Consider the following 12425-nt stretch of genomic DNA (forward strand, 5'->3'; position numbering starts at 1 on the left):
TACATCTACACTTTGTGAGCTTGTAGATCAGCTATTTGAACTATTGTAAATGTTTTTTTTTAAATAGTTAAAGATGGCAAATAAGTTTAGGGATAAGGGTTAAGGCGTGGCGCAAGATATAGCCCATAAGATAAACCACTATTAAACCACACAGCTGAGGAAGAGAGCTGAGGGAACATTGTAAAATCCAGAGAGTGTGTAAATGGACCATTGGTATACTGTACACTCACAAGTGGTCAAATTAATACCATGGATATATTTCTGTGAAACGGGCAGTCAAGGAGAAATGCCAGAGGCTCCAAAAGGCCATGTGTTTGCAGTCTGTGAACTCTTCTTGGCAGATATGTGCAGCATACTGAAGTGAAAGAGAGCTTTTGGGAGAAAAGAAAATGTCCATTCATGGAACCCCCTCTCTTATTCTTTCAGTTTTACTTCTCTTTCTTCTAATTGCGGGCTATTTTCTGTGCTCCTCACGTCCTTGCAGGTCATTATCTAGGCCTAGCCCCAGACTACTTACTATATGTCTTTTGTTTATTTTTCCCCGGCTGCTGATTCAGATGATGTTCAACCATTGTTTTTTAGTGATGCCTACTCTCTTACACATGCCGAAAATTGCAGATCTAAGATCACAACACAAAGTATGAATCAAATATTGTAGTTTCATTTTGTCTTTACTCACTGCTTTCATTGTCTTTAGTGGGGTGTGTGTATGTGTGTATGTGTGCATGTGTGCGCGTGTGTGCGTGCTATTATACATGGTTAGTTGGTTACAAATGTAAACTGCTTGGAAGCCTCGTAATGTCCATAAATCAGTTGTGAGAGGCCTGCAGATTGTAGTAATGCCCAAGCCTAGAGCTAATAAGGCATTGGCAAAGTTCTGTTCAGTGTCTGTGATAATTGGCCCTATGAAGGTGGCGATGCTTCATTCCTGTATACCCTGATTTGCATCCTGAAATTCTTGTTGTTGAGTCACTACTATTGTTTGTGTTCACAAATTTCTTGTTAAATGTGAACGCAAATAAATTCTGTGTGTGTGTGTGTGTGTGTGTGTGTGTGTGTGTGTGTGTGTGTGTGTGTGTGTGTGCGCCTAGTGCCTACATCACAGTCTGGAAATTGCAGGGAGTTTGCTGGGAATATGCAAATCAATGAGATGGTAACCTAGAGATAGGCCTATAAAGGAGCCATGGCTAGCAAGCACACACACACACGTGCACACACACACACACACACGCACACGCACACACACACACACACACACACACACACACACGCACACAAATGTACACAGTACTGAGAAGGGAAGTAGTTGGTTGCAGAATGACAGGACAAAGTGCAGGATACACATTATAAATCGTTGTCACGCTCCTGTTTGCTCCATCCTCATTCACAGTTTCTCTCCACAGCAGCTCGCCGACACAAATATCTATCTTCTCAGAGAGCCGTCAACCTTCAAACATGGTGAGTATAGCCTATACATTATGGCATACGCAGCTACAATTATAACTGTACTCGGTTTACTGAGAGCTCATCATATGCAGTGGAATATGGGGAGACATGTTCAGATTTTAGTGGTCACCCACCACTCAAAATCTGATCCCAATAAGCCAAGAATCTGAACAGGTCATATTTGATATGTAGTTACAAAGTAAATAAAAGTAGCTTGTTTTTGTACTGTTTGTACTGTTCACACATGTTTGGGGATTGTATGTATTGATTGTATTTTGTTATGAAGTATAATATTGTGTTAATAAGTAGGCCTATATCCAGGCTACTGACTTGCAAGCTAATTGTGAACAGATACTTAATTAGTCAATGTTAATTCATATTTTAAAGACATACAAGTATCATTCCAGTATTAGAGAAGTGGCAGCAGTCAGTGGCTGTGTTTAGTTGTTGTGTCAGCTATATTGTGCAACATGTTTTCATCACAAATATACATTACAAATCAATGTTCCTCTTCGGTATTGCCCGGTATTGCACCAAGAAGAGGTTCCATCATCTGCATTCCAGGCTTGCTTTTATTGTGCGGGGGAGTAAATTGTCATTTGGACTGGATAGCACATTGAAAACTTAATAATATCAATATCAAACGACTTGACATATTGTATAGTGACGACTGAGGGATTCACATAGCCTACTGTATATAGTTAACTAAAACCATGTAATCTGTAGGTTCCACTGCAATGCTAAACTCCTTACCAGTGTTGCCAGATTATTTTTTTAGAGAGTGTCGCGATGCAACACTTTGTTGTAGATCACGCTGTGTGAGCTTGTGACCTTGTAGATTGCGATGTGACGTGTTGTGAGCTTGTAGATCTGCAATTTTCAAAACAATCTGTCTAAAAGTAAGTAATATTTTTTAACATTTTAACAGCACAAATCTCTAGTCCGACTGCCTGCCATAAAATATTTTCAGATGACAAAATGCATAGGCCTATAACGCAACGCACAACTATACCAATAATTACAAGCATCCTAACAGGAAAACAAGTCGCTTATAATCAGCAGACATGGCAACATTGCTCAGTGCTCACTACAATATTCCATCACCTGAGTGTGACCCCTCATGACCCCTGAGTGTGACCCCTCAGTGACCCCTGAGTGTGCCATAAGGCCAAAATGGCCACTGTGTGAATACTGTGAATGTGGTCAGCTGAAATGCATCGTTCAGGGATGTCCAGCAATCAAAGAGTTGCTGGTTAACCACGGATTGGTGACATTTTTCCTTATGGACACTATATGGGCTGTATTTTGCGTGTCTTAAGTACCAGGTATTATTACTTAACTTAAGACCTGGAGGCGTGGTCAATGCTCTTTGGCCACTCATAATAGCCAAATGGCATTGAACATGCCTCCAGGTCTTAAGTTAAGTTATAAGACCTGGTACTTAAGACACGCAAAATACAGCCCATCGATGTGTTTCTAAACTACGAAAGAAATCATCAAACTGCTCAAAATGCCGCCACCAGTACGAGACAATGTTGTCTGCTTTCACTCAAGCCGACAAATAAACTATACGTTTCTCAGTAAACTATTATGCGTGTCAGGTATAAATAACTAATAACTAGAAAAAGTGCCCTTCTGGGCACAGGTCTCCACCAGGATTTCTTCCTCAACCTAGTGTGAATATGCGTGCACAGTTTCATCGCAATGGGGCGCTGCGTTGAGGAGTTGTGGCGATTTGTACAAAGCGGGCTACTCCTGAAAACTGTAGGAGCCAATCGTGGCAAATCAGGATGGAATATGATAAATCAAACAAACCTGTCTTGATCACATGACTATGGAGATCATGTGTAGCGATTTGCGTGAAATTTGGATAAAATCTGAAGGAGTAATAATAGAAAATGTGTTTTACATATGTCGGCCTCCTGGTGGCGCTATAAAGAGCAGATGTGAAAAATTACAGGCAAAGGTTTTTCCTTGGCCTCTAGGGAGTTGGCATACAAAGTTATCCACAGATCCGTGCAGTTAGAGGTAAAAACACTTTTCGGCCAGTTATAGCGCCACCTTGAGGCTGAGTTGAAATTGTTCATGTGGCATTTTGTCCTCGGCCTAGTGGGAATGTGGGTGCACAATTTCACGGAAATGACGCGATGTGTTCATGATTTGCAGCATTTTGTTTGAAACTGAGCACTCCTGTGAACTTTGGAAGCCAATCTTAACCAATCAGGATGGAGTCTGATAAATGTGAAAGACCCGTTTCGTTGAATGGCTCTAGAGAGACTGTGTACCAATTTGCGTGATGTTTGGACAAAATCTGTAGGTGTACTGTGCAAAAACTTGTTTTGCACAAAGCGGCCTCCTGGTGGCGCTATAACAGGCTGTTCTGGAAAGTTTGGGGCAGAGGTTCATCGTTGGCATCCAGGGAGTGTGTGTGCAAAATATGGCATCGACCGGGTTAACGGTGGCCGAGATTAGCTGTTCACGGACACACGGACACACGGACGGACGGACGGACGGACGGACACGCGGACGGACGGAGTGCAAAACATACTCTCCCCACATGCCTTCGGCCTGGTGGAGACAATAACCACCACATATAAGGATTATTAATCTTGGCTGGCAGTGGCAAGCTATTACACAAAATGTTGATTGAAAGTTCAAGGTGATAATTATTTAGATAGATACTCATTGAAGTTTATTTAAATGGTTTCCAGCACAGGATAACTCCTCTACGCCAGACTCAAAAACAGTAGGCTATAGCCTATATATTCAAATTGTGACACACACAAGTTCATACATAAAACGCATAAATTCTTCTCCTTTTTTCCCTTTTTTTCCCACTTAATAAAATAAAATTCATGTGCACTTTTTTTTTTCTTCTTCTTATACAATAATACAAAATCCCTAATTTACAGTCTATGACCTTACAAGACAACCCTATAATTATACAATTACGATACTGGATGATATATATATATATATATTTTTTTTTAAAGATTTTTGAATCATGTAATATTGGCGTGTCTTTTCACTGTATAAGAGTGTTGGGTGGAGGTGGACATGAAATTCCTGTGTTGAAAGCGTGCCATTTTGTCCGCTGTGGCGGCTTCCCTTTGTTGAAGTATACAGTTTTCTTTTCCTGTATTGTGCTTTGTTGTAATTGTTGCAATGGCACACAGGCCAGGTGGTGTACTTTTCCTTTCCTGTTATCTCTACTTCCTCCTATAGCTGTGGTATTGTTCATGCTGTGTGTCTGGCTTCATTCAAACCAGCCTCATTAAACGGGTGTGGCAGCAGCTCCCTACTCATGTCTACCAGGGACATGCACACATAGACATCAAAGGGGGCTGCCTTTGTTGTCAGCCCCTGCCCTTTTACCCGTCTGTAAAACAACTGCCCTTTCCAGATAAATGCAGCATTTACTATGGTGAAAGAAATGCAAATGCCCCTCCTCTCCTAGTCTCCTTGCAATGCCATATAGGCTACCCGAGAATTGCTTCTTTCTGAACTCTCCTGATCTTGAACGCAACATTTTGCGTTGAAAGAATTTGATTAGAAATCCATGTCAATCCATGTCATGGCATCTCCAGTAGCCAACGAGTGCAGGGTAGCTGATCTACATCAGTAAACATGTTTACTTGAGTAGGCTACTGTATGTATGTAAGTAAATATTGTGAGTATCAGCACTTTACATTTCAAAGACACAAATATTGTAGCCTACTTTTGACTCACTACATTTCTAGGAAGGGAACAGGCACATTATGAATTAACCAATTGAGGGGATATCAATGTTTTGTTTTGTTCATTCGTTTATTAAAAAAAAAAAAGGCATAGGCTACTTTGTGTACTACAGTGACATTCAGTGTTACACTCACCTATACCCCTCCTACTATAATAACAACTTACTAGACAAAAACACCTTGTGCTGGGGAATTTGCATGAAAACAAAATGCATGCATGCTAGATTTGCCTGCAACAAAGATACATGGATACAGTTGACGCCCGGTGGTCTTCTTATTGTTCTACTTTTGTCGTACTTGCTACTGTTACTTTTCACATTAATTGTGATGTATTTTATTACTGCCGTGCACCTGCCACAACAACAGTCGCCTATACCGGTATATCTTCATTTCTACTTTCATTGGGGAATCGATATCCTTGACATTTATAGACAATTTGCTTATGATAACTTATTTTAAATGCCATACTTGAAGGGATACTTCATTTTGAAACATGTTTGGAGTCATCTATTTATCCAGACTGTAACAGACTGGACTCTGTAACTGTGAGAGTGTAGCCCTTAGCCTACTACAAATGGAACCAAAGGATTTTTAGGGCCATGTCATGTGGTCTACCTGCACAGCCTTTGTGTACATTCATACATACATTCATTGACAGTGTTGCCCATTGTCCCAACTTCCTGTTTGGTGCAATTGTTATACTGTATAAGAGGCTTTTTTGCACAACAGGAACTATTTAATGAATATAAGCACATACTGTATACATACTGCATAGGCTATACTGATCTGAGATATAAGATACTGTATCAATATCAGAAATTATTCTGTGCAGCCAGTATATTAAGGTTTCCACCCGGGAGCAACAATATTTTTCTTCAGATTCTGAATTAGATGAATTCTGAATTCCGTTTGTTTCTCTTCCCTCCAGGAAAACAAAGCCGATGTAAAGGCCATTATGGCTCGCTTTCAGGCTGGTGGTGCCAACAGCACTGAAGAGACACCGATCCCACCTCCGGGACGCTTAAAAACAGCACTGCATCCTACCGTGTCCTCTGGCCCGCCGCCGCAGCCCAAGAAACCTGTCATGGAGAGCCTCTCAAGCAGCACACTTCCACCTAAACCGACTTTCCTTAAAAGCACCGTCTCCAATCAATCCACAAAAAGTGCCCCGGAGGTACGATGGGCACCCAAGACCAAAGGCTTGCCTGGCATGTCTTCAAACACCCAAGAGGACTCCAACGGCAACATTAAACCTTTGTTTGCGTATAAAGCGTTCCCCATCAAGCCACCTCTCTCGCCGGATGCCGAGGTTAAAGTCCCAGTGCCCAAGCCTCCGCTCCACAAGCCCTCCTTGAGCTCCAACCTGCCTGGGTCCAAGCCCGCCTTTCCCAAGCCCCCTCCGCCCCCGGGGTCACCCGGCAATTTCAAGCCCCCCTGGGCCAAAGAGGACAGCGGGGGTTTATTGTCCACTGCCAGCCCCACCCCGCCAAAGGTACCGCCTTTCCAACTTAAACCAACCAGCTCGGTGTCAAAGTTATGTCTACGAAATGAAGACGTGGGAGGAGTTAATATGGACGCCGCAAACAAAACGTCCCATACGCCAGACTCTGCTCCCAACATCTCCAACTTCAGGACTACTCAGAGTATTTTCAACAAGGAGAGAGAGAAGCCGGCGGACCCGTCGGACGATGACTCGAAAGGTGGCGGGGTCAACAAACGGCCCCTTGGTGCTAGCTACTCCACCCCACCTGACAGGCCTCCGCTTTCCAAGAAACCTAGTTTTGTCAGAATGATGGCTGCTGCTTCCACTGAGACCAATGACATCAGCGAGGATGAGGTTTTGACCCCCAAACGAAACCCCTTACCCAACAGTTTAGCCCTGGGCCCTGCCCCGGCCAAGCCCAACAGACCTCCCAGAGTAAGCCTCGAGGGCTTCAGAGGAGCCACTCATGTCTCCAATGAGGGTGAGTTGGTTTGAACTAATATATCATTATAATCAAAATTGTTGTTGCAAATCTATATGTCCTCCTCCTATAATGAGATATAAGCCTTTTGAATATGTTTAGCCTAGATGTGACACATTCGGCATGTGGTTTTGGCAATAAAACTGAGATGAAACATTATTATTTATGAACACTGCATTCATGCCAGCTAGTATAAATGTCAAATAAATACAACCAGTCACATACAACTGTGTCATTAACACTCGCTATATTTAGATTGGGGCTGCAGTTGCTGATAGTCACTATATGTTTCCAGTTACATTTTGATCTCCAAAAGCTATCCAAAATCCAAAAGTTTCCATATAGTCACAAAATAAATGTTTATAGATTAGTGGATAGCCTATGATCTGAAACTGTGATTTTATTGGGAAACTATGAAGAGGGAAAAGTGTCGTGTGTTTGTTCAGCTTGTGTACCATCGACAGGAGCAGGCATGTGCACACATAGACATCAAAGGGGGCGTCAGCCCCTGCCCATTTAACCGTCTGTGAAACAACTGTCCCTTCCAGACCACGAATGCAGCCTTTACTACATGGTGAAAGAACTGCAAATGCCACTCCTCTCCTTCCCATGCCATGCCGGAAGGCAGCATTCAGGAGAATTTATTTTTTCCCCGAAGTCTCCTGAACTTGAACACAGTATTTGTTCAAGAAGATTTTAGTTAAAAACGTTCACTCTGAAAGAACATATATTAAAAGATTTCCACCACATTTTCGAGATTTTTCAAAAATAGCAGACCTACAATCTCGTAGCGCGGCACTCGGTGCTGTGCTATGAGCTTGTAGATCTGCAATTTTTCAATAGCTAAAGCACCAAAAGGGGTTCGATCCACCCAGTAAGCATATGAAGTCAGAGAGTTGACAGTGTTTTGTTCAGGTGCTGAACTCTACTCTCTCTCTCTCTCTCTCTCTCTCTCTCTCTCTCTCTCTCTCTCTCTCTCTCTCTCTCTCTCTCTCTCTCTCTCTCCAGTCACACAAATGCTTGGTTCCTCTATATGCAATTGAGTTCCCTTTTCAGTTTGTCCTCTGCCTGCTTCCCCCTGTCACCTCCTCTCTTCTCTGAGTCTCCTCTGAGTCTGTACAGCTGATGCTGTCTCTGTGCATGCATGGGGAAGTAAGTTCAAGTTCAACTCTCTGACCCTGCAACAAAACAGTCCGGCATGAGGCAACAAGTATAAACAATAACAGTATTAGTATTGCAGCCAGACTTTACAGTATTGTGGGGAAAAAAACACCACAAGACATCTCAATGCCTAATAGCTGACAGAATGAGATTGGGCTCCCCGGACGATACCATACTGTATAGTAGACACGGTTCTGTTTAGATATGGATCACATTAGACTTTATTATAGCAAGGCATCTCCCTTCCTTTCATGTTAAACCTTTATCTGTTTTGTGTTCAATTAAAACGTATTGTTTAATTTGTTATAAATGTGTTTATTTCTTGCTAAATTGTTACATTTATTTATTGTATTTCTTTACAAGAAATAAACACATTCCCTGGACAGCTTATATGATTTTATTTTATGTTCCTTCCAAATGTATTTAACCACTTTTACCACTTCACCATGAGTTTATTCTTTTACATTCCTTTTTTAACATTGATGTTACGTTATCATTAATCTCGTAGTGGGCCCAGGCGGTGGCGTAACCGTCTGGGCACCCGACTGGTAATCCAGTCGCCGCGGGTTCGACTCCCGAGCCCGACACAGCCTTTACGGCATGTCTTCCCCCATCTCTCTCCCGTTTCCTGTCAGCCTACTGTCTGTCCCTTCAAAAAACCAATAAAAGGCGTAAGCCGCAAAAGAATATCTTAAAAAAATAAATAAAAAACTCGTAGTGCTTTACAATATTATTTGGGGGCTCACTTCACAGCCTTCATGGTGCATCAATGGGCCACGATGCACAGGTTTGGTTATTGCAGTGTTATAATACTAATAATGATACAGATCTATTTTCTGACGTACAGGTTGCAATACATGCATCTCTGTTGGACATATTAATCACATCATAATGTTTTACTTTGATATCTAGTCACCTTGGTGTATTGTATACCAGTGAAGATACTTTTCTATTTGTTTCTTAAGGCATGTAACTTTGTTTTTCACCCTGCACTTGATGAGGCATGAGGCCTTTGTTGCAGTATGTGTTTTTTTCACACCTTTGAACGTTTAACGATTAACTACAGGAAAGTAAACGAGGAAGGTGCAACAAATATAGGCTATTTTAAAGATGACTATTACTTTGAAGCACTACATTGTTTTTCTTTGCACTCTACTTGAATGACACAATTTACACTGTCATTTGTTGACTTTACGTTTATGTCATCTGTTTTTGCATTGTAAGTTCCTCTGTATAAGAGAGCACGCTAAATGCCTAAGTTGTAAATCATCATTTTACAATTCAGTGCAGAGAGAGTGCAGGATGCATCCGAATGGACGCACGCACGCACACATTTTTACCCTTGCTTATGTCTATGTGTTCACTCACGCATTTTTACCCTTGCTTATGTCTATGTGTTCACTCACGCATTTTTACCCTTGCTTATGACTATGTGTTTGTTGTGATGAAGGTCCGGCAGCATTGAGGAAGGCCTCCTTTCCCCCAGCCTCTCACCCCAACCATGTGACCCCATCGCTGACCTCTCACCCCAACCATGTGACCCCATCGCTGACCTCACATCCTTCAGCCCCTTCTTTACCCCCACGACACCCAGGAGCCATGTAAGTAACACACACGCGCACGCACGCACGCACACACTCACGCACACACACACACACACACACACACACACACACACACACACACACACACACACACACACACACTCGCGTGCACAACACGCACGCACGCACCTACGAATTTCTGTTTAATAATACTTTTCAAATGCATTGAAAGCTCTGAAAATGTGCATGTCCCGCCTCCCCCCCACTTGTTTCACCTTTGCAGTCGCTCAAATTAGTCAAACACTATACAGCTTGCTGCTTAGCAGAAATGGATACATGGATAAAGACATTTAAATATATTTGTGCGAACACAAATGGCAGCTGATGGTGTAGCTGCTTGTGCAGAATGCTTCTGAGGTGCAGGAATTAGGGACTATCTCTAAGATTTGAAGATTGTGTAAGAGTTAGCATATTACTAGCATATATATTATTATATATTGCCTCCAGAATCCAACCAGATGAAGATGAGAACTATGATGACGTTGGCTTGATGACCTCTCCACCTCCACTACCACCCTCCACAGGTAATAGAGCTCCAATTGGAAATCCGCATTATCATTCATACCATTGTTCGGATCATTGTAGTTCATATAGCTCTGACATGTTATAATGTGTTCAAGTAATCAGAATGCTTCTCTGTATTACGACAATAGTGAATAAATGAAATTCACTTGTAATGACAATTCATCATGCCTGTTCTGTAGGTCACCCAAGTCAAAGGCCAAAGGTGAGTGTTTTTTATTTTATTACATTTTTTATGCACAGAGCACAATCGCAGACGTGTGGATACGGCAGTAAAGTACATATTTGTGTTTATACACACACTGTTGTTTATACTAGTACTATAATGTTTATAGCATTGATCCTCAACATGGGGTCCTTGAAGGAGTTTGGATCAGCCTCTAGGGGATCCTCAGCTAAATGATCGATAGTTTGGTATTCAAGTTATATACTGAGGATTTTACACTGGGGGCCCCAGAGAACAGAATCATATCAAATGGTGGTCCGTGGTCCTAATGTCAAACTGGGAGTCCTTGAAATTAAAAGGTTTGAGCTGGTTCATTCCATACAGACAGCAAGACATACAGTACATTATATATTACCAGTAAGACACCTGGGGGCGAGAAAGTGCACGCATCCGCCTGGGTGACAGCAGACTGCTGGGCGAGCGCTGGCGCTTTGGCACGGGGGGGGGGGGTAAGATCTTAATTTCCGGGCCTGTTAAGAACTCGTTAGAACCCGGAACTGTTAAGAACCCGGCTGCCGGGCACGGCTGCACTAATAACTTTGGGGCAGGCCCGTCTAGAGTTTAAATGGACAGGTATCAGTCAAAAGGGAGACATCGCAGGTTTGAGGTCAGATGTAGAGTTGCTGGTCAATATTGATGACATCAGGGATCTCCATATATGGGCTTAATATTGATGAAGATGTCACGTGATGTCACATGCTCCATCCCTGATGATGTCACGTGATGTCACTTGATCTCTCACCCCCAACCAACCAACACACACACTGACGGGAAATGCACAATTCCTTCGGTCGCAATTATTTTCCTTGCTTATTTATTTATTTATTTTCTTCTTTTTTTGCACAGAGCCAAGAGGATGAAAGTGATGAGGAGATGTATGAGGATCTCGATGAGCGATGGTGAGGGCGACAAATTATTTTCCCCCCCACAAAGGGCACCTCAATCACAAATGACCTGCCACTCTTCTAAACTTTTGCACCCATGTTCACAGAATTGTTCACAAGGCTATATCTCTGGCGGTTTCCCAGCGTGCATGCTTACTTACTGTAAACGGGGCTTAAGTGATATGTTTTTGTTAAAAAAGGATTTTCAGTATTCTCCCCATCTCTACAGCATTTAGCTTTACTAATGGGATACCAATTGTATCCAGTCAGTCAGGAGAGGGATCTCCTCCTTCCGTAACTTGCTGCTGTGTCCATCACTGTCTCCCTTTCTGCCCCTCAACAGGGACACCACCGACCCCAAGGAACAAGAGAAGAAGAGAGACAAAGACGAGAAGGAAGAGAAAAGGCGTGTGGAATTGGAGAAGAAAGAACAGAGAGAGCGTGAGAAGAAAGAACAAGATGCCAGGAAGAAATTCAAAGTGACTATCCTACTATAATATCGTTGCTGTCGGGTGATAACCTCGTCCTGTATATTTTCCAGTGAATGGAAAAAATATAACGTGTATTTGAATGGATCCAAAGTAGTTATTAATATTAAGCTATATACAAGCTCTTGTTAATACTTTTTTTCCCCCATTGGTTAAATATTTATAAAATCCACAGACACACTTTCACTTTCCAAATGTTTCATAAATAACTAACTACGTCACGTGTTGCGGTGCAACCCATTGTGACCTTGTAGTTCTGCTACCGTATGTTATTTATTTTTTTACTTTCGTGTCATATACTGTAGTATGACGAAGTAGGGTTTAACTAAGTTACTCGGAAAATATGGAGATACAAGATTTCTACCCAACAGCGATGACATTAACCCATTCTGG

General features: G+C 42.2%; 1 protein-coding gene across 2 annotated transcripts in view; it reads left to right on the plus strand.

The window, feature by feature from the left end:
- The first annotated feature begins 1279 nt into the window (after nucleotides 1-1279).
- The window catches only part of fyb1b (FYN binding protein 1 b), an 18574-nt gene continuing 7428 nt past the window's right edge, over nucleotides 1280-12425 (plus strand). For both annotated transcript variants that reach the window (XM_083793215.1, XM_083793216.1), the window contains exons 1-7: nucleotides 1280-1458; nucleotides 6112-7147; nucleotides 9759-9909; nucleotides 10360-10436; nucleotides 10617-10639; nucleotides 11507-11559; nucleotides 11888-12023. In XM_083793215.1, coding sequence (XP_083649341.1) covers nucleotides 1456-1458; nucleotides 6112-7147; nucleotides 9759-9909; nucleotides 10360-10436; nucleotides 10617-10639; nucleotides 11507-11559; nucleotides 11888-12023 — 1479 coding nt within the window. In that variant the 5' untranslated portion in view covers nucleotides 1280-1455. The remainder of the gene's footprint in view (nucleotides 1459-6111; nucleotides 7148-9758; nucleotides 9910-10359; nucleotides 10437-10616; nucleotides 10640-11506; nucleotides 11560-11887; nucleotides 12024-12425) is intronic.

Source organism: Protomyctophum parallelum, assembly GCF_964188405.1.
Source record: "Protomyctophum parallelum genome assembly, chromosome: 21".
Taxonomy (NCBI): Eukaryota; Metazoa; Chordata; class Actinopteri; order Myctophiformes; family Myctophidae; genus Protomyctophum; species Protomyctophum parallelum.